Source organism: Oncorhynchus nerka, linkage group LG24 (genome assembly GCF_034236695.1).
Source record: "Oncorhynchus nerka isolate Pitt River linkage group LG24, Oner_Uvic_2.0, whole genome shotgun sequence".
NCBI classification, from domain to species: domain Eukaryota; kingdom Metazoa; phylum Chordata; class Actinopteri; order Salmoniformes; family Salmonidae; genus Oncorhynchus; species Oncorhynchus nerka.
In genome coordinates this window covers 78,346,870-78,373,128 of record NC_088419.1, presented here as the reverse complement: position 1 = coordinate 78,373,128, position 26,259 = coordinate 78,346,870, and the positions used below count along the sequence as shown (strand labels likewise).

Here is a 26,259-nt window from a genome sequence, read left to right as displayed (position 1 = left end):
TGTTGGCTGTTATAGACCCCTCTGCTCTCTATAACTGTGATTGGCTGTTATAGACCCCCTCTGCTCTATATAACTGTGATTGGCTGTTAAAGACCCCCCTCTGCTCTATATAACTGTGATTGGTTGTTATAGACCCTCTCTGTTCTCTATAACTGTGATTGTCTGTTATAGACCCCCTCTGCTCTATATAACTGTGATTGGCTGTTAAAGACCCCCCTCTGCTCTCTATAACTGTGATTGGCTGTTATCGACCCCCCTCTGCTCTCTATAACTGTGATTGGCTGTTATAGACCCCCCTCTGCTCTCTATAACTGTGATTGGCTGTTAAAGACCCCCCTCTGCTCTCGGTGATGCATTTTCTTCTTTGACGCACCTTATATCTAAACTTCTTTACAGGGAAATGATCTTGATTGGTGATCTCAACTGGTGTTGGTTAAAGCCGGTGTCTGATGATTTAAAAATGTTTTGTAATTCTATGAATCTTACCCAGTTGATTAACTCACCCACTCGCCCAAATCTTAAATGCCCAGATAAATCTTCTCTGATTGATTTGATATTGACAAATGTTCCACGTAAATATTCTGCGGTTGGTGTTTTTTTATAATGATTTAAGTGACCATTGTGCTGTTGCTGTTAGAAATACTAAGGTTCCTAAGACAAACCCACATTTTATTCGTAAGAGAAATCTGAAGGGTTTTAATGAGCAGGTTTTCTTTCATGATTTGTTTTATTTTGACTGGAGCAGATTGAGTTTATCCCTGATATGGAAACTGCCTGGAAATTCTTTCATGATGGTTTTTCCCAAATGGTAAACAAACATTCCCAATTCCGCAGGTTCAGGGTTAAAGGGCGGGATAATCCATGGTTTTCTTCTGAGCTGTCTTGTATTATTCACGACCGTAATCTAGCCTGGGCTAAAGCAAGGAAATCACGTTCTGATGCTGATTGCCTTATTTTTAGGCAGTTACGAAACAAGTGTTCTTTTCTTCTCAGGAAGGACAAGTCTGAATATTTTATGTCTGTTACCACTGATAACCTGAATGACCCTAGAACATTTTGGAAGGCTTTTAAGTCAATGTCTGGTAACAGTAATGTTAATGAATTGCCGTCATGTGTTTTGAAGGACTCTGTTGCTGTATATGACAAACCTGAAATGCTGAATTGTTTCAATGAGCACTTTGTATCATCTGGTAGGCTGTGTTTTGCCATTCTCAGTGCAGGTGGTACATACAGTGCTGAAATCCTTAGATCAGAGAAAGCCTGCAGGTCCTGAACTTTTGGATCCCTGCTTTTTAAATCTGGCAGCTGATTTCATAGCTGAACCACTTACATCTCTGTTCAATCTAACCCTGGAATGTAGTGAAATTCCAAAGATCTGGAAATCAGCATTTGTCCTACCACTTTTAAAAGGGGGAGATCCAACTCTTTTAAATAATTATAGGCCAATCTCAAAGCTGTCACCCCTGGTGAAAATACTTGAAACCCTTGTAAGTGAACAGCTAAAATATTTTTTATTTACTAACTCTATTTTATCAATGTACCAACCAGGCTTCAGGAAGAAGCATAGCATAATTACAGCAGCCATGAAGGTTTTAAATGATATCACTGAAGCCATTGAGAAAAAACAGTACTGTGTCTCATTTTTTATTGATCTCTCTAAGGCAGGGGTGTCAAAGTCAAATGGACGGAGGGCCAAATAAAAAAATCAGCTACAAGACGAGGGCCGGACTGTTCGAATGTTCATTGAAAATTTTTTAAATGACGCTATAGTCTAGTGAACCTAATTGAACCTACTGAAAACCTAACAAATATATTACAATATGATCAGATAAATAAAGCAATATTTTCTTATGGCTCTGTCAGTAATCTTTAATTTTCAACAGACACAAAAGACAAATTTCCTTTATATAAATATCCCCATAACATGAACATTAAATGAAAAAACCGTATTCAAGGCACCATCAGTAGACTATATTTTCTATTTTAGCAAAAGTGGGCTAAATTTACTTCAAAGAAAAACAATAATAGCAATTTTCTATCATCCACTCAACTGAAATATTTTTAAAATATAATTGGATTGAAATACAAAAAATAAAGTGCAAAAATCTATTAATCAAAAACAACACTTTGTTTAAGGAAAGTAACATGCAGTGAAAACAAATATTAAATTTTAACTTTTAAACTTGAACTGAGTAAAAACTCTAAATATGTGATTGCACAGTAATGTTCACTTGTTTGAGGTTGAGGGTGATACTTGGTGGTGTCCCATCTTTTCCACAAGTTCATCAATGTTGAAGGCTCTGAGCTGAAGAAATCCTCAGAATTGAGTGGAGGTGTTCAGCAGTAAGTTTCTGTGTGATGTTTTGTTCAGGTTCATCAAAGAAAACAGTTGTTCACACAGGTATGTGCTGCCAAACATAGACAACGTTTGAGCAGCCTGGATGCGCAGCTGGGGCATTGTGCCGGGAGGAAATGAACTCCGCAGCACCCACTGCAGTATTTTGCCCTCAGTGCATCATTGCATTGAGGTCAATCAACTCCATTTGGAGGTTTGGTGGTGAGCTTTCCATGTCAACAGCAAATGGGTTACGAGCAGTTCCAACCTGCTTTTTGTGCTTCAAAGTCAGCAAATCGGCCAGGGTCAGCTGGCATACCTATTTTATCAGCCAACTGTGTGCTCGGGCACTGGTAGAGAGCTTCTCTTTCATGGTCTGGCAGCTGGGAAAGTGGCTCAAATTTTCTTTGGGCATTTTCTCCCACAGAGTCAGTTTGGTTTTAAATGCCTTCACTGTACTGTACATATCAGAGATGACTTTCCCGATCCTGCAGCTGCAAGTTTATGTGCATTCAGATGACTCGAATGTCACACAGAAAAGCCATTTCACACAGAAACATTTCGTCTCCAGTTGTGTTGTGTCTTTCCCTTTGCTGTCCAAGAACAGACAAATCTCCTCACGAACTAAACATCTTTGAAGCACCTTTCCCTGGCTTAGCCATTCTGTGTGATAAGGCAAATCACCATGCTCCGTTTCTAACTCCGTCAAGGATTTTGAGGCCCTGAAATGCCTTGAACTGGCGCTGATTCAAACCTTTGGCTCTGATAAAGTTAACTGTCAATGATTGCTCATTACATGCTCCATTTTTCAAGGCTTTACTCAATGAGCTTCCTGGTGTATGATACAATGATAAGCTGTCAGCTCACCTGTCGCGTTTTCCTCTTGCATCTTTTCCCTCTCTTCGCCACCAGTCCGCTCCTGTGTCCACACATCTGCTCCGTCGGTTGTCAAACCCACTGTTTTCCCCAGCTCCATCTCATTTACACATCTTGACACCTCTTCATACAAATCATGCCCGTCTTGTGCCATGCATAGGACGTAAAGCCAAAACTCTCTGTCACGCTTTTTGGAGTCCACTCCGTGGATCTTGACAACTGGGCAATGTCAGAAATGTCCTGCTCTCATCCACAGCTGGAATATGCCTCTTTTCCCTTTTCACAAGCTGCTCTTTTAGATTGATGGACAACTGGTCTACTCTCTCCCAATCTGTTTCTGCTCAGACTCACATTTAAAAAGAGTTGCCTTTTTTCTGGGCAAACTTCGTCTGTCCTTTAATCATGCAGTTTTTTGATGAAATCCCCTCCGTAAATGGCCGGGCTGATTTAGCCTCTTCTGCCAAAATAAAACTGGCCTTGACAGCAGCCTGGCCTTGTGATTTGGCTTTTTTGAACAGAGCCTGTCGAGATTTGAGGCCTCGTTTTAATTCCTCTGCCTTTTGTAGCCTTTGTTCCATGTCCATATTCTTGTTTTTGTCCGCGTGTTTCGTTTCTAATGTCGTCTCAGATTATACTCTTTCAGTACCGCCACACTTTCTCCCACAGAAGACACACAGGTTTTCCAGCTACCTTCGTGAACATATACTCCGTCCCACCTTGTTTGAAACCCCTTCTCAGTATCCACCTTCCGTTTTGCCATTTTTGATGGGTATCTGAAAGTTAATTTTACTGTGATGCTGACCGACTGCTGTGCCAATAAATATTGAAATGAAGCAGCCTACTGCTCTGTCCTTCCCTTTGCATTGTGGGAAATGTAGTATTTGCGTGTAAAAGATCTCGGGCTGCCCCTTGCTGCTGGCTTTCTAATAATAAATCAAGATCATCCCAGGGGCCGTAAAAAACCTTCTTGCGGGTTGGATGTCTGTCCTTGACTCTGACATATGTGCTCTAAGGCTTTTGATACAGTTGATCATGCTATACTGAGGCAGAGCTGGTCGAGTGTAGGTATTTCGGAGCATCCAGTTACATGGTTTTCTAACTATCTGTCTGATAGAACTCAGTGCACTCAATTTGATGGGCTTAAGTCTGTTAAATTGTCTGTCTTGAATGGTGTGCCCCAAGGCTATGAACTTGGTCCTCTCTTATTCACTATTTATATAAATTATTTAGACAAAAATGTCCAAAATGCACAACTTCATTTTTATGCTGATGATACTGTTATTTACCACTGTGCTTTGTCTCTTACAAAAGCTTTCCAGAACATGTAAACGGATTTTTATACTGTTCAACATACCTTGTGTCAATTGAAGCTTATCCTCAATACTGACAAAACTCAACTAATGGTGTTTTCTAATGCAAGAAAAAGACCTCTGAACCTTTCACCTATTACTACCTGTCAGGGCAAGGAGATTGAGGTTGCAATATCTTGGAATTTTAAATGATGACGGCCTCTTTTTTAATGTAAACTGAAATTGGGATTTTATTTTTCTTTTGTTTTTCTTTTGAAGCCAGAAGGAGGCTAGTATCAGCTACATGTATGCCTTTACTAGACTATGGGGAGATTTTATATATGAATGCTTCCACTCAGTGTTTGAGATCAATTGACACCCTTTGTCCATTTCCACTTTGAGATTTATTTTAAACTGCAAAACCCTTATTCCACTGCACTTTGTATACCAGGGTTGGCTGGCCTTCTCTGTCACTTTCCCTCGGGCACTGGTATACTTTTATTCACAAAGCCATTTTGGGTTTACTACCTTTTTATTTGGGCATTTTTATTGTTCATAAATGTGGTGGGTACTCTCTTCATTCGCTGGACTTTATCCTGCTAACTGTTCTAAATGTCCAAACTGAATTTGGTACAAGGGCTTTTATGTACTCTGCTCCATCGTCTTGGAACGCCTTACAAAATATTTTTTAACTGGAAGAACTTGTCCCGATTGGTATTTCTAAATCACTGATGAAGGATTTTGAGGCTGATTTCCTGACCTGTCAATGTTTTTAATTTGCTGTTTTTTAAATTTTGTATTCTCTTGTGAATTCAATGGTTTTTACTAGATTACTTGCAGTTTTTCACGTTGTCTCAATGAGCCCTTCCTGGTTAAATAATGTTCTCTTTCCCCTCTCTGTCTTCTTTCCCCTCTCTCTCTTCTTTCCCCTCTCTGTCCTCTCCCCCTCTTTGTCCTCTTCCCCCTCTCTGTCCTCTCTCCCATCTCTGTTCTATTTCCCCTCTCTGTCCTCTTTCCCCTCTCTGTCTTCATTCCCCTATCTGTCCTCTCTCCCCTCTCTGTCCTCTTTCCCCTCTCTGTCTTCATTCCCCTATCTGTCCTCTCTCCCCTCTCTGTCCTCTTTCCCCTCTCTGTCTTCATTCCCCTATCTGTCCTCTCTCCTCTCTGTCCTCTTTCCCTCTCTGTCTTCATTCCCCTATCTGTCCTCTCTCCCCTCTCTGTCCTCTCTCCCTCTCTGTCTTCTTTCCCTCTCTGTCCTCTTTCCCCTCTCTGTCTTCATTCCCCTCTGTTCTCTTTCCCCTCTCTGTTCTTTTTCCCCTCTCTGTCCTCTTTCCCTCTCTGTCTTCATTCCCCTATCTGTCCTCTCTCCCCTCTCTGTCTTCTTTCCCCTCTCTGTCCTCTTTCCCCTCTCTGTCTTCATTCCCCTATCTGTTCTCTTTCCCCTCTCTGTCCTCTTTCCCCTCTCTGTCTTCATTCCCCTCTCTGTCTTCATTCCCCTATCTGTTCTATTCCCTCTCTCTGTCCTCTTTCCCCTCTCTGTCTTCATTCCCCTATCTGTTCTCTTTCCCCTCTCTGTCCTCTTTCCCCTCTCTGTCCTCTTCCCCCTCTCTGTCCTCTTTCCCCTCTCTGTCCTCTTCCCCCTCTCTGTTCTCTTTCCCCTCTCCGTCTTCTTTCCCCTCTCTGTCTTCTTTCCCCTCTCTGTCCTCTTTCCCCTCTCTGTCTTCATTTTCCTATCTGTCTTCATTCCCCTATCTGTTCTCTTTCCTCTCTCTGTCTTCTTTCCCCTCTCTGTCCTCTTTCCCCTCTCTGTCTTCATTCCCCTATCTGTTCTCTTTCCCCTCTCTGTCCTCTCTCCCCTCTCTGTCCTCTTTCCCCTCTCTGTCTTCTTTCCCCTCTCTGTCCTCTTTCCACTCCCTGTCTTCATTCCCCTATCTGTTCTCTTTCCCCTCTCTGTCTTCTTTCCCCTCTCTGTCCTCTTTCCCCTCTCTGTCTTCATTCCCCTATCTGTTCTCTTTCCCCTCTCTGTCCTCTCTCCCCTCTCTGTCCTCTTTCCCCTCTCTGTCCTCTCCCCTCTCTGTCCTATTTCCCCTCTCTGTCCTCTTTCCCCTCTCTGTCTTCATTCCCTATCTGTTCTCTCCCTCTCTGTCCTCTTTCCCCTCTCTGTCCTCTTTCCCTCTCTGTCCACTTTCCCCCTCTGTCCTCTTTCCCTCTCTGTCTTCTTTCCCTCTCTGTCTTTATTCCCCTATCTGTCCACTTTCCCCTCTCTGTCCACTTTCCCCTCTCTGTCCTCTTTCCCCTCTCTGTCTTCTTTCCCCTCTCTGTCTTCATTCCCCTCTCTGTCTTCATTCCCCTATCTGTTCTCTCTCCCCTCTCTGTCCTCTTTCCCCTCTCTGTCCACTTTCCCCTCTCTGTCCTCTTTCCCCTCTCTGTCTTCTTTCCCCTCTCTGTCTTCATTCCCCTATCTGTCCACTTTCCCCTCTCTGTCCACTTTCCCCTCTCTGTCCTCTTTCCCCTCTCTGTCCTCTTTCCTGTCTCCGTCTTGATTCCCCTATCTGTTCTCTCTCCCCTCTCTGTCCTCTTTCCCCTCTCTGTCCTCTTTCCCCTCTCTGTCCACTTTCCCCTCTCTGTCCTCTTTCCCCTCTCTGTCTTCTTTCCCTCTCTGTCTTCATTCCCCTATCTGTCCACTTTCCCCTCTCTGTCCACTTTCCCCTCTCTGTCCTCTTTCCCCTCTCTGTCCTCTTTTCCCCTCTCTGTCCTTTCCCCTCTCTGTTTTCCCCTCTCTGTCCTCTCTCCCCTCTCTGTTCTATTTCCCCTTCTGTCCCTCTGTCTGTCCTTCCCCTTTCCCCTCCCTCTGTCCTCTTTCCCCTCTCTGTCCTCTTTCCCCTCTCTGTCCTCTTTCCCCTCTCTGTCCACTTTCCCCTCTCTGTCCTCTTTCCCCTGTCTTCTTTCCCCTCTCTGTCTTCATTCCCCTATCTGTCCACTTTCCCTCTCTGTCCACTTTCCCCTCTCTGTCCTCTTTCCCCCTCTCTGTCCTCTTTCCCCTCTCTGTCTTCTTTCCCTCTCTTTCTTCATTCCCCTCTCTGTCTTCATTCCCCTATCTGTCCACTTTCCCCTCTCTGTCCACTTTCCCCTCTCTGTCCTCTTTCCCCTCTCTGTCCTCTTTCCCCTCTCTGTCCTCTTTCCCCTCTCTGTCCTCTCTCCCCTCTCTGTTCTATTTCCCCTCTCTGTCCTCTTTCCTGTCTCCGTCTTCATTCCCCTATCTGTTCTCTCTCCCCTCTCTGTCCTCTTTCCCCTCTCTGTCCTCTTTCCCCTCTCTGTCCACTTTCCCCTCTCTGTCCTCTTTCCCTCTCTCTGTCCACTATCTGTCCCCTCTCTGTCCACTTTCCCCTCTCTGTCCTCTTTCCCCTCTCTGTCTTCTTTCCCCTCTCTGTCTTCATTCCCTCTCTGTCTTCATTCCCCTATCTGTCCACTTTCCTCTCTGTCCACTTTCCCCTCTCTGTCCACTTTCCCCTCTCTGTCCTCTTTCCCTCCCTCTGTCTTCCCCTTCTCCCTTTCCCTCTCTGTCTTCATTCCCCTCTCTGTCCCCTTCATTCCCCTCTCTGTCCACTTTCCCCTCTCTGTCCTCTTTCCCCTCTCTGTCTTCTTTCCCCTCTCTGTCTTCATTCCCCTCTCTGTCCTCTTTCCCCTCTCTGTCCACTTTCCCCTCTCTGTCCTCTTTCCCCTCTCTGTCCTCTTTCCCCTCTCTGTCTTCTTTCCCCTCTCTTCTTCATTCCCTCTCTGTCTTCATTCCCCTATCTGTCCACTTTCCCCTCTCTGTCCACTTTCCCCTCTCTGTCCTCTTTCCCCTCTCTGTCCTCTTTCCCTCTCTGTCTTCCCCCTCTCTGTCCTCCCCTCTCTGTCCTCCCCCTCTCTCTATTTCCCCTCTCTGTCCTCTTTCCCCTCTCTGTCCTCTTCTCCCCTCTCTGTCCTATTTCCCCTCTCTGTCCTCTTTCCCTCCTGTCCTCTTTCCCTCTTCCCCCCTCTCTGTCTTCTTTCCCCTGTCTCTGTCCATTTCCCTCTCTGTCCACTTTCCCCTCTCTGTCCACTTTCCCCTCTCTGTCCTCTTTCCCCTCTGTCTTCTCTTCTTTCCCCCCTCTCTGTCTTCATTCCCTATCTGTCCACTCTGTCTTCATTCCCCTATCTGTTCTTTCCTCTCTGTCCTCTCTGTCCTCTTTCCCCTCTCTGTCCACTTTCCCTCTCTGTCCCCTCTTTCCCTCTCTGTCTTCTTTCCCTCTCTCTGTCCTCTTTCCCCTCTCTGTCCACTTTCCCCCTCTCTGTCCACTTTCCCTCTCTGTCCTCTTTCCCCTCTGTCTCTTTCCTCTTTCCTCTCCTGTCTTGATTCCCCTATCTGTTCTCTCTCCCTCTCTGTCCTCTTTTCCCCTCTCTGTCCTCTTTCCCCTCTCTGTCCACTTTCCCCTCTCTGTCCTCTTTCCCCTCTCTGTCCTCTTTCCCTCTCTGTCTTCATTCCCCTATCTGTCCACTTTCCCCTCTCTGTCCACTTTCCCCTCTCTGTCCTCTTTCCCCTCTCTGTCCACTTTCCCCTCTCTGTCCTCTTTCCCCTCTCTGTCTTCTTTCCCTCTCTTTCTTCATTCCCCTCTCTGTCTTCATTCCCCTATCTGTCCACTTTCCCTCTCTGTCCACTTTCCCCTCTCTGTCTTCATTCCCCTATCTTTCCCCTCTCTGTCCTCTTTCCCCTCTCTGTCTTCTTTCCCCTCTCTGTCCTCTTTCCCCTCTCTGTCCTCTCTCCCCTCTCTGTTCTATTTCCCCTCTCTGTCCTCTTTCCTGTCTCCGTCTTCATTCCCCTATCTGTTCTCTCTCCCCTCTCTGTCCTCTTTCCCCTCTCTGTCCTCTTTCCCCTCTCTGTCCTCTTTCCCCTCTCTGTCCACTTTCCCCTCTCTGTCCTCTTTCCCCTCTCTGTCTTCTTTCCCCTCTCTGTCTTCATTCCCCTATCTGTCCACTTTCCCCTCTCTGTCCACTTTACCCTCTCTGTCCTCTTTCCCCTCTCTGTCCTCTTTCCCCTCTCTGTCTTCTTTCCCCTCTCTTTCTTCATTCCCCTCTCTGTCTTCATTCCCCTATCTGTCCACTTTCCCCTCTCTGTCCACTTTCCCCTCTCTGTCCTCTTTCCCCTCTCTGTCCTCTTTCCCCTCTCTGTCCTCTTTCCCCTCTGTGTCCTCTCTCCCCTCTCTGTTCTATTTCCCCTCTCTGTCCTCTTTCCTGTCTCCGTCTTCATTCCCCTATCTGTTCTCTCTCCCCTCTCTGTCCTCTTTCCCCTCTCTGTCCTCTTTCCCCTCTCTGTCCACTTTCCCCTCTCTGTCCTCTTTCCCCTCTCTGTCTTCTTTCCCCTCTCTGTCTTCATTCCCCTCTCTGTCCTCTTTCCCCTCTCTGTCCTCTTTCCCCTCTTGTCCACCCCCTCTCTGTCCACTTTCCCCTCTCTGTCCTCTTTCCCCTCTCTGTCTTCTTTCCCCTCTCTGTCTTCATTCCCCTATCTGTCCACTTTCCCCTCTCTGTCCTCTTTCCCCTCTCTGTCCTCTTTCCCCTCTCTGTCTTCATTCCCCTATCTGTTATCTTTCCCCTCTCTGTCCACTTTCCCCTCTCTGTCCTCTTTCCCCTCTCTGTCCACTTTCCCCTCTCTGTCCTCTTTCCCCTCTCTGTCTTCTTTCCCCTCTCTGTCTTCATTCCCCTCTCTGTCCTCTTTCCCCTCTCTGTCCTCTTTCCCTCTCTGTCCACTTTCCCCTCTCTTCCCTTTCCCCTCTCTGTCCACTTTCCCTCTCTGTCTTCTTTCCCCTCTCTGTCCTCTCTTTCCCCTCTCTGTCTTCATTCCCCTCTCTGTCCTCTCTTTCCCCTCTCTGTCCTCTTTCCCCTCTCTGTCCTCTTTCTGTCCCTTTCCCCTCTCTGTCCTCTTCCCCTCTCTGTCTTCATTCCCTCTCTTTCCCCTATCTGTTCTCTTTCCCCTCTCTGTCCTCTTTCCCCTCTCTGTCTTCTTTCCCTCTCTGTCTTCATTCCCCTATCTGTCCTCTCTCCCCTCTCTGTCCACTTTCCCCTCTCTGTCTTCATTCCCCTATCTGTTCTCTTTCCCTCTCTGTCCACTTTCCCTCTCTGTCCTCTTTCCCCTCTCTGTCCACTTTCCCTCTCTGTCCTCTTTCCCCTCTCTGTCTTCATTCCCCTCTCTGTCCTCTTTCCCCTCTCTGTCCTCTTTCCCCTCTCTGTCCACTTTCCCCTCTCTGTCCACTTTCCCCTCTCTGTCCTCTTTCCCCTCTCTGTCTTCTTTCCCCTCTCTGTCTTCAGTCCCCTATCTGTCCACTTTCCCCTCTGTCCTCTTTCCCCTCTCTGTTCTCTTTCCCCTCTCTGTCCTCTTTCCCCTCTCTGTCTTCATTCCCCTATCTGTTCTCTTTCCCCTATCTGTTCTCTTTCCCCTCTCTGTCTTCATTCCCCTATCTGTCCTCTCTCCCCTCTCTGTCCACTTTCCCCTCTCTGTCATCTTTCCCCTCTCTGTCTTCATTCCCCTATCTGTTCTCTTTCCCCTCTCTGTCCTCTTTCCCCTCTCTGTCCACTTTCCCCTCTCTGTCCTCTTTCCCCTCTCTGTTCTGTTTCCCCTCTCTGTCCTCTCTCCCCTCTCTCCCCTCTCTGTCCTCTTTCCCCTCTCTGTCCTCTTTCCCCTCTCTGTCCTCTTTCCCCTCCCTGTCTTCATTCCCCTATTTGTCCTCTTCCCCCTCTCTGTCCTCTGTCCTCTCTCCCCTCTCTGTTCTCTTTCCCCTCTCTGTCCTCTTTCCCATCTCTTTCTTCATTCCCCTCTTTGTATTCTTTCCCCTCTCTGTCCTCTTCCCCTCTCTGTCCACTTTCCTCTCTCTGTCTTCTTTCCCCTCTCTTGCTTATCCACATATAGTATGTTGATAGTATGACCATCTGTAGATGGAGTATCTGGACTATCCAATGTCTGTCTCCCTCTCTGTCTCTGATTCCCCTCTCTTTCTCTTCCTTTCTCTCATTCCCCTTTCTCTACCTACCTGTCTCAAAGCGATACGTCCTCGTCCTTACTTCCTCTGTCTGTCTGTCTGTCTGTCTGTCTGTCTGTCTGTCTGTCTGTCTGTCTGTCTGTCTGTCTGTCTGTCTGTCTGTCTGTCTGTCTGTCTGTCTGTCTGTCTGTCTGTCTCTCATTCTCTCTCCTGTCTGTCTTTCTGTCTGTCCCGTTCTCCCCTCTCTGAGTGTTTCTATGCTATAGCTATGGGCCAGGGCTAGTTGAATGGTCTTAGTTTGTTATCCCTTCCCTCCCATGCTGGTGTTAACTATTTACACCTGAAGACTGTAAATGTCTGACAGAAAAAGCTCCTTTCCTAGTTTAGTCAAAGATGACAAGACTTTTATATGACAGACTGTAGGTTGTTAATATATTGCATTAAATCAATCATGTTCTCTCTCTCTCTCCCTCTCTCTCTCTCTGCAGTGCCGTCCTTCCAAAGGGAGGAAGAGGGGTTACTGCTGGTGTGTGGATAAGTACGGTCAGCCTCTCCCTGGCTATGATGGAAAGGAGAGAGGAGAATCCCAGTGCAACAACCTGGAGAACAAATGAGAGGCAGAGAGAGGATGGAGTGATGGAGAGAAAGAATGAGGCAAGAAGGAGAGAGGAATGGGAGAGAGAGATACTTTTTTAAACTCCTGCCTTGCACGTAACCGTCGAAAGAGTGCCGGACCGTTGACCTCAGGTCACATTACTGCCGGGTGGGGGAGGGAGAGGGAGGGAGGGGAAGAGAGGGGGAGGGAGGGGAAGGGAGGGGCAGACTGGGACAGCACAGCCTAATAGGCCAAGCCTTCTGTCCATCATCTGCAGCTATCTGCTCTGTGCTATGGGAACCTCTAGCTACCCCTCGTATGAAAACAACAGAGAGAGAAACTAAACATCTGCACTATTATTTTAGAGAGAGAGGATGGAGGGACTTTTCCACTCACTTTAAAGAGGACTTGTCTGTGACTGTGACCCAACGCAACATGCTTGTGTATGTTTGTGTGTGTGTATGCATGCATGTGTGTGTGCGTGCATGTGTGTATGCCTGCGTGTGAGCATGAGTGTGAGCATGTATGAGTGTTTGTGTGTGTGTGTGTGTGTGTGTGTGTGTGTGTGTGTGTGTGTGTGTGTGTGTGTGTGTGTGTGTGTGTGTGTGTGTGTGTGTGTGTGTGTGTGTGTGTGTGTGTGTGTGTGTGTGTGTGTGTGAGCATGTATGAGTGTTTGTGTGTGTGTGTATGCCTGCGTGTGAGCATGTATGAGTGTTTGTGTGTGTGTGTATGCCTGCGTGTGAGCATGTATGAGTGTTTGTGTGTGTGTGTATGTGTATGTGCGTGTAAATGCTGTCTTTCAATAAGCTCAGTTTAGAGGTGTAAGAAAACCTCTTGACATCCAAACCCTGCCCCCTTCTATCCTGTCATGCAGAGACTCCTCCCCTTTCTCAGGATCCATCATTATGAAGTGAAGGCTTATGGGTAGGCCGGCCTCTGACCTCTTCCCTGCCATGTTGGACACCACTGGCCTTCCCCACTGTCTCCATAGCAACCAGCTTGTCCCGCCCGATGTGCTGCGTCACATTTACAGGTTTAGGGGGAAGGAAAGGAATGGAGACGGTGCCGAATAACGGTGCCTTAAACCCACACTGCCCCTCTCCCCCTTTTCCCCATCCCTGACCCCTACCCCTCCCTTTCTCATATTCCTTGGTTAGCCCTCTGCGGTCCTCATAGGACCCCAGGAAGAGTAGCTGCTGCTTTTGCAAAAGTTCATGGGGATTCAAAAAAATAAATCAACAGGTTCTCACATAACGTTACCACCCTGCAGCCCTGGTCTGGTTAGCTAGCTGGCGGGTTGGGTTAGCATAGTTAGCCAAACCATCACTTCTTCATTCAGGAAATAGGGCCAGTGCTGTTGTCATGACAACATGGTCCCTCTATCTGCAGTACTCTTCCTGTCTATGGTGCATATGTCCTGGTGTGGGGTCCTTTAGACTGGGCATGCTCGGTGGGACCGGGCTGCTCTCTATGCCATAGGAGCCAGCTTCGAGGCCAAGCACAACCACTTAAAGCACTTTAGCTGCACCCAACCAACTTTCCTACAGCGCTCCTCACAGTTAAAGACCATCTCTACCCATTGTAGCGTAGTAGTCATACCTTTTAATTGGTGCAACATTTAACAAGGTTTATAGCACTGTAGAACAAAACATCAACAACAACAAAAGAAAAAACAATGTTACACAAGCACTTCTGACTGTGACTTTACTCAGCCTGGAGAACAAACGCCCCTCCTCACAATTTCCATTCTATGCAAAGTGTGTTTTATTTTTGTTGATATTGTTTCTTGGAGATGCTTGTATGATCTTATGCCAACATAACTCCACCAGGTGGATGCAGAACCAAATATGCATTCAAGAAGCAGACAGGGGGTCTGAGGGAGGGGGCGTGGTCCTCCTAGAAGTGCTCCCTGCTTCCTGTATGACGCTTTCACATATCCTGTGTCTGAAATGGCACCATATTTCGTATATAATTCCCTATGGGCCCTGATCAAAAGTGATGCACTACATAGGGAATAGGATGCCATTGAAGATGCAGACTTGAACAGTGGAGTGTGCACGACAAGGAATGCTAGCCCAGTAGCTCGGTAGCATGGAATTGGATGCACACACACTTTAAAACAAACAACAACAACAACACCATCTTCAAACCAGCCAACCCGCTGAGGCTGCAAGCCATTCTATTTGAAGACTTGATTTCGGGATAATTCAATTATGTTTAAGATATTGCCCCACTACTTCCCTGTTTTTTGTTAGTCTTTTTCTATATTGAAAATGTTTTCGTGGCTATGTGGCTGACACGTACGGTACTTCAAATTAAATAAATAAACAAGTTATTTATCTAAGAAAGAATTATAAACTGATCCAAACTACGTTTTTTTCTAACCAACAATTCAGTGACTCACTGATTGTAGAGCAAACTCGAAGTTGATTCAGCAAATTTTGGGGAATGTAATCACTAATGAATGTTACATTTTTTTAATTAACATTTTCTTCTATAATTATTTTTGTAAACTTTAAACATCTCTGGTTTGTTGCCCACGGTAACTGTCAGTCGGTCAGGCACTCAGGCACTCAGGTCACTGGTCTGTTGACTAATTGGTTTGTAACAAAGTTGGGGTCAGTTTTATTTCTATTCAGTCAATACAATAATCTGAAAATCTTCATGAGGAAATGTTGAATTTGAATTTCAACTGACTTTTCTGAATTAACTGAATGGAATGTAGCCCAATCCTGTTGTGTAATCCAATGGGTCTGTAGTCAAGTGAAACTCTCAGTCAGTCCATCGGTCACTGCTCCAACACTTCTCTCCGTACACACCAACGTTCACACAAACGTGCACAGCAATGTGCACGCGATGCCATCCCGTCTCAGTCTCGGTCCACATCCAGGGGCACCTCTGTCTCTCTAACATTTTGTCACTTTTCTGGTGGTCATGTAAGAATCTCTCTTCTGTTCACGGGTAATTGTACTTTATTTTTACATTTTGTTTCAACTTTTATTGTTTAAAGAGTTTTGATTCTTTAAAGAAAAAAAGCTTTTCATGTTACTAATCTAGAAAATCACACAGCTATTATTTTCTTTGAGAAAGGAACATTATTTTGTTAAAATATAATTTGTATTTAATGTCTTTTTAAAATAAAAAAATAAACACTATTTTCATTTACTGTTGAACGGCTCGAGGGTGTTTTTACAAGTTAGGCTGTGTTACATCAGAGAGCTGAGCAGTACATTCAGTACTCAATACGGCCCTACTTCGGAGTTATAGTAAGTAGGCCTACATTCAGTGCTCAATACTGTCCTAGTTCAGAGTTATAGTAAGTAGGCCTACATTCAGTACTCACTACTGTCTAGTTCAGAGTTATAGTAAGTAGGCCTACATTCAGTGCTCAATACTGTCCTAGTTCAGAGTTATAGTAAGTAGGCCCACATTCAGTACTCACTACTGTCTAGTTCAGAGTTATAGTAAGTAGGCCTACATTCAGTGCTCAATACTGTCCTACTTCAGAGTTATAGTAAGTAGGCCTACATTCAGTACTCACTACTGTATAGTTCAGAGTTATAGTAAGTAGGCCTACATTCAGTGCTCAATACTGTCCTACTTCAGAGTTATAGTAAGTAGGCCTACATTCAGTACTCACTATTGTATAGTTCAGAGTTATAGTAAGTAGGCCTACATTCAGTGCTCAATACTGTCCTACTTCAGAGTTATAGTAAGTAGGCCTACATTCAGTACTCACTACTGTCTAGTTCAGAGTTATAGTAAGTAGGCCTACATTCAGTACTCAATACTGTCTAGTTCAGAGTTATAGTAAGTAGGCCTATATTCAGTACTCAATACTGTCTAGTTCAGAGTTATAGTAAGTAGGCCTACATTCAGTACTCAATACTGTTCTACTTCAGAGTTATAGTAAGTAGGCCTACATTCAGTACTCAACACTGTCCTACTTCAGAGCTATAGTAAGTAGGCCTACATTCAGTACTCAATACTGTTCTACTTCAGAGTTATAGTAAGTAGGCCTACATTCAGTACTCAATACTGTTCTACTTCAGAGTTATAGTAAGTAGGCCTACATTCAGTACTCAACACTGTCCTACTACAGAGTTGTGGTAAGTAGGCCTACATTCAGTACTCAATACTGTCCTACTTCAGAGTTATAGTAAGTAGGCCTACATTCAGTACTCAATACTGTTCTACTTCAGAGTTATAGTAAGTAGGCCTACATTCAGTACTCAATACTGTCCTACTTCAGAGTTATAGTAAGTAGGCCTACATTCATTAAAGTGTTTACATCAAATGTTCTAGCAGACAGGGAGGCAGTTGGCAACCAAAAATATGACCAGAGGAATCTATTTTGATAGTTGATGAAAAGGTTCAGAGGTACTGTTTTTCTCATCATAGAGAGAGAGAGAGAGAGAGAGAGAGAGAGAGAGAGAGAGAGAGAGAGAGAGAGAGAGAGAACAGCACACTGTAGACACACAACCTAGAGCCTCGGGCACTGCTACAGCGCAACAAGACAGAACAACATGAAGTTTGAGCAAGGTGTATGTGTGTTTATATGGTTGGGTTGGTTGTTTGGTTGGAGTTTCACAATAAATTGAGGAAACAGTTTTATTAGCAACACATTCTTCTGTGTTACAGATAATGGCTGTGTCTGAAATGGCACCCTAATCCCCATAGGGCTTTGATCAATAGTACTGCTTTATATAGGGAATAGGGTGCCATTTCAGATTTTTTATTTTATTTTATTTTTTTACCTTTATTTAACCAGGCAAGTCAGTTAAGAACGTGCAGTCGAAGTTTGTAGCTTTATGCTAGGGCTGTTTATGCACATACTCCTATATGACTGAGACATTCACCACATGACTACACAGTCACACACACTGCCAAGGGCATCAAGATTTATCTTATCGTCAATAATTATTTGATCATTAAAAATAGTAGGATGCGCCAGCCGGATTACAAACAGTTGAAGTCGGAAGTTTACATACACCTTAGCCAACTACATTTAAACTCAGTTTTTCACAATTCCTGACATTTAATCCTAGTAAAAATGTCCTGTCTTAGGTCAGTTAGGATCACCACTTTATTTTAAGAATGTGAAATGTCAGAATAATAGTAGAGAGAATGATTTATTTCAGCTTTTATTTCTTTCATCACATTCCCAGTGGATCAAAAGTTTACATACACTCTATTAGTATTTGGTAGCATTGCCTTTAAATAGTTGATCTTGGGTCAAATGTTTCGGGTAGCCTTCCACAAGCTTCCCACAGTAAGTTGGGTGAATTTTTTGCCCATTCCTCTTGACAAAGATGGTGTAACTGAGTCAGGTTTGCAGGCCTCCTTTCTCGCGAACGCTTTTTCAGTACTGCCCACGAATTTTCATTGGAATTGAGGTCAGGGCTTTGATGATTGCCACTCCATTACCTTGACTTTGTTGTCCTTCAGCCATTTTACCACAACTTTGGAAGAATACTTGGGGTCATTGTCCATTTGGAAGACTCATTAGCAACCAAGCTTTAACTTCCTGACTGATGTCTTGAGATGTTGCTTCAATATATCCACATCATTTTCCTACCTCATGATGCCATCTATTTTGTGAAGTGCACCAGTCCCTCCTGCAGCAAAGCACCGCCACAACATGATGCTGCCACCCCCAATTTTCACAGTTGGGATGGTGTTCTTCGGCTTGCAATCCTCCCCCTTTTTCCTCCAAACATAACGATGGTCATTATGGCCGAACAGTTCCATTTTTGTTTCATCAGACCAGAAGACATTTCTCCAAAAAGTACGATCTTTGTCCCCATGTGCATTTGCAAACTGTAGTCTGGCTTTTTTTATGGCGGTTTTGGAGCAGTGGCTTATGGCTTGCTGAGCGGCCTTTCAGGTTATGTCGATATAGGACTCGTTTTACTGTGGATATAGATACTTTTGTACCAGTTTCCTCCAGTATCTTCACAAGGTCCTTTGCTGTTGTTCTGGGATTGATTTGCACTTTTCGCACCAAAGTACGTTCACCTCTAGGAGACCGAACGCGTCTACTTCCTGAGCGGTATGACGGCTGCGTGGTCCCATGGTGTTTATACTTGCTTATTATTGTTTGTACAGATGAAACTTCAGAAGTTTGGAAATTGCGCCCAAGGATGAACCAGACTTCTAAAGCTTCTAAAGCCATAACATAATTTTCTGGAATTTTCCAAGCTGTTTAAAGGCACAGTCAACTTAGTAAACTTCTGACCCACTGGAATTGTGATACAGTGAATTATAAGTGAAATAATCTGTCTGTAAACAATTGTTGGAAAAATTACTTGTGTCATGCACAAAGTAGGTGTCCTAACCGACTTGCCAAAACTATAGTTTGTAAACAAGAAATTTATGGAGTGGTTGAAAAATGAGTTTTAATTAATGACTCCAACCTAAATGTATGTCGACTTCCGACTTCAACTGTACATAAGAAATTATCGATTTAAAAAATGCAATAAAGCCCAAATGCTTATGTCCAAGATGAACAAGTTAACATATTTGAGGTTAAATGTTTTTATTAAATATTTCATTTTTTTTTTTACAATACAACTCAATTACAAAAGTGTCCATACACATGAGTGAGCAGTCAGTCACTTTGGATTAAAAAGAACATCTTTCTCTCTCTCTTTTCCTTCTTGCTCTTTCTTTCTCTCTCTTTCCTTCTCTCTCTCTCTCTCTCTCTCCAACAGCAGCATGTAGACAGAGCACGCACATCACAAATCAAACACGGTCAAACCACACAGTCAAACGACAACAACTTGTTCTTTGTGGTCATAATGCGTTCATGGTCAGATAAAGAACGGTGATGCCAGTCAGTAAAGTCAAATAAAAGTACTCTTTGACAGGAGGATGTATCAAAATAATGAAGACAGACAGTCAGCAGAGACAAACAAGCACCAGGAGGTAGGTCAAGGTAGATACCCGTCAGAACAGGGGCAATACAGGAGCATTACCCATCATGCAATTCTGCAAACCCCACAGGACCATAGGATATTGAGTTTCTTAGAAGGTAAGTATGCCCAAATTAGTCGTTTTCTGCATTCACTTATGTAGTTGAGCGTCATCATCTATGAATCATATCAGAAAAAACAACAACAAATAAACCATGGCACTGAACATGAAAAACAATGAAAAGTAACATAATAACAATTAGAAATCCTTCTAAAAGACATTTTGATCACACAGTGCTTTTGTTCTTGTTTGGTTCGTTTTAAAAAGTAAACCAGCAGACAAACTCCTAAAGACCAGAGCGAGATCAACTCGGCAATATGGAGTAACTCAGGGCATAGATACATATGTGCACATCATACACTGATAAAAATACACATAAAAATAATAATGATAACACTAAATAACAATAAGGCAAAATTATATAAATATTCTTAACATAAAAATAACAAAATGAAGAGATACATAGTGTGAAATAAATAAGGCTGTAGAGTTTAAGTAAATGTATGAAAATATTAACAATGACAGTGTGTACCTGAATATCAAACACCACCATTTACAATTAATAAATAACAGGTATTGAAATAAAATCAGTGGTTTAGTGTGTGTGTGTGTGTGTGCACGTGCATGTTCTGCATCAGTGGTTGATCTCATAAGCGCACTCAGCATCTCCCTCCAGATCAGTGGATCCCAGAATCTTCTTTCCGTTCCAGAAGGACACACACCAACACCTGCCTTTCTGTCCATCAAGAGATGACTCACACTGCGAGAGAGAATGAGAAAGAGAGATAAAGAGAAATTAGAATGCCTGTTTTTTTACACACCGTAACACACCTCCACCTAACACACCTGTTCAGATATGCTATGACCTTCATCTGTGTGCAGCCGCACCTCATGTGGCAAACATACACCCATTCCAAGACAAACGTGTGTACAGGCACACACACGGAAAGGCACACATGCGTGTATAGTCATGCCGCGCCAAGGGGATGACACTAGAGTGAAACTAGCTGAATGTGCTCCAAGGTGTAAGCAGTGCTGTACAAATCTCTGCCTGAACACACATTATTCTTTCTGGAGCTGTGGTTGGCACAATCTTGGTTGGACACACACAACCAGGTGAGATTCCTTCACACTGACAGGAGTCATGAATCGGGCACATAACCCAAGTGCACATGCTCACACACACACACACACACACACACACACACACACACACACACACACACACACACACACACACACACACACACACACAGTGTGTCTACCTGTTTGGCTTTGTAGAGTCCGTGTTTGTCACAGTTTGGCAGATAGAACCTGATGAGTTTGTCTCCTAGCTTCTGTTGTGACTTAGCGATCTTCTCCAGAGCTCTCTGTAACTCCACATGACAGGGACCCTGGGAGGAGAGGGAAAGAGAGATAATGAGTTAAGTGTATTTCTGTGTACTGTGTAGACATATTTTAAGTGTTTTATTAATCTTCACTTGCTTCTAAATCTGTCTCAGAAGGGGCTACATGGGAGACCTGACCCTACCTGTCTAAGGGCATGCTATCGAAGTAGTGCTGCTAGATAGAGTAGAGCACTGCCTTCTCACTAGTCATCAAAGGTTGCTGTTCTATCCAATCAACCCACACAGTCAAGGCATGTTGTGGAAAAACACTGGTATTTTGTAAAATTGTTCCATGATAGGTCATAAGGTAGGCTAATGCACACACACACCCGCACCCACACGCACGTGCACACACACACACACACTTCAAAGTCACTCGAGCGCCCCCTTGCGGTATGATGCTAACTACCCACAACCCAACCGTCAATTGACTCTCCAAAAGTTTTAAGAACGTTAAATTATATAATTGCAAAACGGTTAGTACATTTTCCGTGAGCGCTCACCTGCTCCACCAATTTCTTTCGGATTGCGTTAACTTTGGCTTTCATGCTCTCCAGCGCGTCCGCGGCGGCCCGGGGATCGAAGGGCTTGCTGTGGCCGTGGAGATAGAGGCTGGAGCCGGAGTCTGATACCATGGCAGTGTTCTCTGTCTCGGCATTGTCCGCCGCTCCTTGGTCTGGAGAGAAGAGGGAATGAGTGTCAAGAAGGGGAAAAGCCAGTAGAAATCACAATCTTGATTGCACTTATGCACAAGTACGTTTGAAAATGATATAATTATCCATATTATTAGGCTAATAGGCTTTTTCAAATATATGTTATTATTAGCGTATGTCAATTATAGACATTATATATATATATTGCATATATGCTATTTATAATCTAGCTATAGCCAAAACATTTAGCAATTAGGGGTTACATACCGGGGTTTTGGGACACAGAGCTGCTCTCGGGCTCGGGGATCTCAGTGCACACAGCCTGGCCGCGAGTGAGGGAGTGCAGCGGCCGGAGGTCGCCGGGTCTCGGGGTGCACCTCAGTCCGGACCCACATGGCGCCGTGTAGATTCCGCACAGATCCCCCGTCTTCAGGGCGCAAGCGAGGCAGCATCCACAACCAGGCTCCCGCAGAACCTCCACACAGCCGGGCGCCACCGCTGGACACTCGCTCAGCTTCTCCGGTGAGCACGGGGCGCATCGGATCGGCTCTTGCGCTAACACCGGGGACCCCAGGACAGACCGGACCAGCACAGAGCAGCATACCGCTGCTGCCACCAATACATTTCTGTGAAATAATCCACTCATGGTATAAGGAGAGACTGGAATAAGGAAGAATAGTAGTTTATCAAAGATAAGGAGAGTTAGAAAAAACACGATTCGTTCCTGTTCCTTAGTTTCTTTCCTTTGATTTTGGAAAACTGACTACTCGTTGCGCGCAGCCTTATTTATACCCTGGTCATTGTAAAACGTTTGACGCATCTGCATTATGAATGACTTCTAAAAAGAAGGTGTAATGATCCGACGGCTTCTGATTGGCCCTCATATGTCCAGTCAGAGACCTCATTTGAATACAACACGCAAAACACAATATCGTATTTATTTTGGAACAGACTGTGCTCGCACGTCGCGCTCTCTGTATGCACAACATCAACCAGTGACAGTGTGACGACATCACCGTTTGGTATTGCAAGTGAGGAAAAGGTATAACCGAGTTTCAACATTCTGTCATCCCTGTCAGTCTATATAGCCCATCAGGAATTGATCACCGTCTATTTGAAGTTTCACCATTATAGTAGGATTAAAACTACATAGATTTTGTAGTAGAAAAAGACATGCTATATCGTTGTATTTAGTAGTCTGATGCTGAACGGAAGCAGTTTAGCCCCGCAAAGAAGTGAAGACCTATTTCACCGCCAGTGTGGTACAATGCCTGCTATTCATGAGTTTATTTTTTATTTTTCAAACTTCTTACACAACTTCCAGCAAAAACGAATAATGACTGCTGATTACGCCGGTTAGCCTGCCGGGGCTGCACCTAGTAGGCTACTGTACATGTCCAGCACTAATTGAACATGAGAAAACATGCACCGCGCAGATAATCCGGCGCAAATGGGGGTCACGGTGTACAGTACTTTTTTTTCTGAGTGACCCCAATAAACACAGACTTCAATCCAACCTCCATTCCACGTTATTCAACGTCTTCAGTTGATTCAACCAGTGGGATGCACGGCAGCGTGTCGCCGACCGTGGAATGCGACCTCCACTCCCGGAAGCCCCATTTTGGTCTCCACGGCGCCGGAGCTGACCGGAGGAGTACCATTGTAGTTACCCGTTTCCTTTCCGGTGTTAATAATAGACCGTGCGGAACGAGGCTGCACTGACATGGCCAGAGACACGTCCCGTGTCCCGCGCGCGCACGAGTGAGTAGTAGAGAGAGAGACAGAGAGACTGCTCTTGGCACACCACAGGGGTACTGGGGACAGTGCTAGAGAGTAGGGTCACAAATAGATAACCATGTTACACTCACACCCTATGTCACAGGGCAACAGACCTGGCATTGGTGGATGACTGTATTGTTCATTTAGGAGGCTGAAAGTGGAGAGGCCAATATTACAACTAGGAATTGGTCACGCTAGGGAATGTTCTCAGGGGTGACCGCCAAGGGCCAGAGATGGTGAGCAATGCATAGAGGGGGTGAACTTAGGATACCAACCATGACTGTAATGGTGGACGAAGGGGGTCCCAAATGACACCCTATTCCCTTTATAGCGCACTACTTTTAAACAAGGGCTGTATCCCAAATGAGTTCCTATTAGCCGTACAGTGCACTAGCTTTAGTTTTGACCAGAGCTCTCCTTGTGTCACCACGAAGCATTATGTCATCATGCAATGCAATGACTTGTAAGATTGCATCATCTGCCTACCAAGTGGTTAAGATTAGACCCACTTCTCATGTAACCGACTGATTTACTGTTTGTACTCCTTCTATAGCCCCAAGCTGAATAAATACTGTATATAATGAGACTTTTAACATCTTAAACCAGTTGATGTCTAAGGTGATCTAGTCAACGATCTTCTGGAATGATGCAATACTAGTAATAGCCCACTGGTCACAGACGTCTTTTCAACATTTATTCCACATTAGTTCAACGTAATTTCATTGAAATGACGTGGGAACAACATTGATTCAACCAGTGTATGCCCAGTGGGGGCCAACTCAAGTCTTATTGAAGGAAAGCATGCTCTACAGCGGGGGTTCCACATTCTTTTTCACTCAGGGCCCCCCTTCCAGCATTGGGGAACATCCCATGTACCCCCGCACACACACACACCATGTCTATTTATATGGGCACAAGAACTGTTCATGACACTACCCAATTGTGAAATTACACATTGTGCATTGTATTATTACAACATTCAAGAGTAAGTTTAAAGACGGACTGAGTTCCGCCCCACGTGCAGACCCAGAGTTTGGGAACCATTGATCTATAGCTACGACACATCTAGAAGCCCATTGATGCAAATGCAGAGGGTGAAAAAGAAAGACTTTGCATTCCTTTTTATGTTGGTAAAAAAATTGTGATAATAAATTCATTTAGGGTCTGATTGATATGTCAAACTATGCAGTGAGTTGACTAGTTCATGTTCATTTCAAAACCGAAGAGCCTCTTTGTGTCTAAACATTGACATTCTATCTCCCCATTATATTTCCTTTTGTTCCATTAATTAAAGGGACAATCTGGGATTGGTACATACATTATTTTACTGTAAAATGAATTAAATAGAGCCATTGACAGGGGTTGAAAGAGTCCTGAAATATCCTACTCATGTAGAAGCAGTGCTAATGTAATGACATTTTACTCAAGAAGAAGTCAAATTACTGATGTAAAAAGCTACTCAGGTAAATGTAAAAAGTAGCTACTTTAAAATATACTCAGAGTAAAAGTCATTGAGTTATATTTAAAATAAAAACATTGACCTCACGCCCTCTTTCTCTCCCTCACTCACCTTTCCAGCTCTTACTCACTCACAAACTCCCTCTTGTTCACTGACCAAGGGTAGAAAGAGAACTGATATATCCTACTCAAGTAGAAGTACTATTACTTTAATTACATTTTAGATGTAAAATTACTAACTTTAAAAAATACAGTAAAGAGTTGCTGTAATTAGTTACTTTACACCTCTGGTCATTGATCTCTGGTCATTAGCTTAGTACCAAAAAAACAGTGGCGGTGTGACCTCTTTGTTGTCGTTTGAATCCCAGATTGCCCCTTTATGGTATGGGCTGGCTGGCAGTCAATAGGTAAACTGCCCTGTAATGCACTGGAGAATGTGGACCAAAGGCTGTGTTTATACAGGCAGCCTAATTCTGAGATTTTTACTTTTGACTAATCACATTAGATCTTTCACATCAGCTCTTTTTCAGAGATGATCTGATTGGTCAAATACCAATTAGTGAAAACATATCAGTTTTGGGCTGCCCTTGTCAACACAGCCATAGTGACCTAGGGTTCCATGAACCATTTAACACACGTGTTCTATTCCACCAGTCATGCTCAAACGTCTATCCCACCTTATTCAACTATTGTAGTTGAGGGCTTTATTATCAGTTTAAATCAGCGTTGCTTGTGCTGCTATAGTCTCTCGTGACAGCACGTGAGATTTGGTTCTGGGTTCTGAACCTCAGATTAGGTGTGCTTAAGTGCTGACATTGATGTGGAATGGCCAAAGGAATGGTCATTGGAGCCTATCGTCCCAAATGGCACACTACTGCCTATGTGCTCTGCTCAAAAGTAGTGCACTATATAGGGAATAGGGGGCCATTGGGGATCAGATTGGCAAGGTTGCCCAGGTTGCCAAGAGGTGACCCAATGTTCTAGAGCAGGAATGGGCAACTGGCAGCCCCTTTTGTAGCCCCACGGATCAATTTCCAAAAATGAAAACATTTTAGATAACAATAACAGTTTTTAGGAACTCAGTCAGGATCTCTACTTACTGTTGAGTAAATAAATACCCAAGTTGCAAATTCGAAATTCGATTTGTTTGTGCATCAGCAGTTTTTCTCTTATGTCAGTCACTGGTAATCAATCAATTGGCCCATGTGTAACGCTTTTCCTCCTCTTCTGAGGAGGAGTAGGAAAGATCGGACCAATGCGCAGAGTGGTAAGTGTCCATATTTTAATGACATAACTGAATACAAAAGAACAAGATAAATAAATTAAAAACGAAACAGTTCTGTATGGTAAAACACAGACGCAGAAAACAATTACCCACAAACACCAGGTGGGAACAGGCTACCTAAGTATGGTTCTCTATCAGAGACAACGATTGCCAGCTGCCTCTGATTGGGAACCATACCAGGCCAAACACATAGAAATAGAAAACATAGAACACAAAACATAGAATGCCCACCCCAACTTACGCCCTGACCAAACTAAAATAGAGACATAAAAAAGGAAATAAGGTCAGGACGTGACACCATGTCAGCTAACATTTTTTTGATTTGTAAGTTAGTCTAGCCAGCTAGTATCTAAATTTGTTGCAGTAATGGTCAGATTACGGACCTGGAGGCCCTATTTGATTTTGTAAGTCACTCTCACTCAGATATCATATTAATATTTGTATTAGTTTTACCTTAATTTAACTAGGCAAGTCAGTTAAGATCAAATTCTTATTTACAATGACGGCCTACACCGGCCAAACCCGGACAATGTTGGACCAATTGTGCGCTGCCCTATGCGACTACCAATCACGGACGGTTGTGATACAGCCTGGATTCGAAACAGGGTGTCTGTAATGACGCCTCTAGCACTGA

At 44.2% G+C, this 26,259-nt stretch overlaps 1 protein-coding gene and 1 pseudogene across 1 annotated transcript; one reads left to right on the top strand and one right to left on the bottom strand.

The window, feature by feature from the left end:
* LOC135564257 (insulin-like growth factor-binding protein 3) overlaps positions 1-15,260 on the top strand; it is a 48,436-nt pseudogene extending 33,176 nt beyond the window's left edge.
* Positions 15,261-18,608: 3,348 nt separating this feature from the next.
* On the bottom strand, positions 18,609-21,918 carry igfbp1a (insulin-like growth factor binding protein 1a). Its single transcript, XM_029633164.2, has 4 exons — positions 21,371-21,918; positions 20,954-21,126; positions 20,328-20,456; positions 18,609-19,822 (listed from the first exon to the last, which is right to left on the bottom strand). Exons 1-4 carry the CDS (start codon positions 21,747-21,749, stop codon positions 19,697-19,699), a joined length of 807 nt encoding a protein of 268 aa, XP_029489024.2. The 5' UTR covers positions 21,750-21,918; the 3' UTR covers positions 18,609-19,696.
* Positions 21,919-26,259: the final 4,341 nt, after the last annotated feature.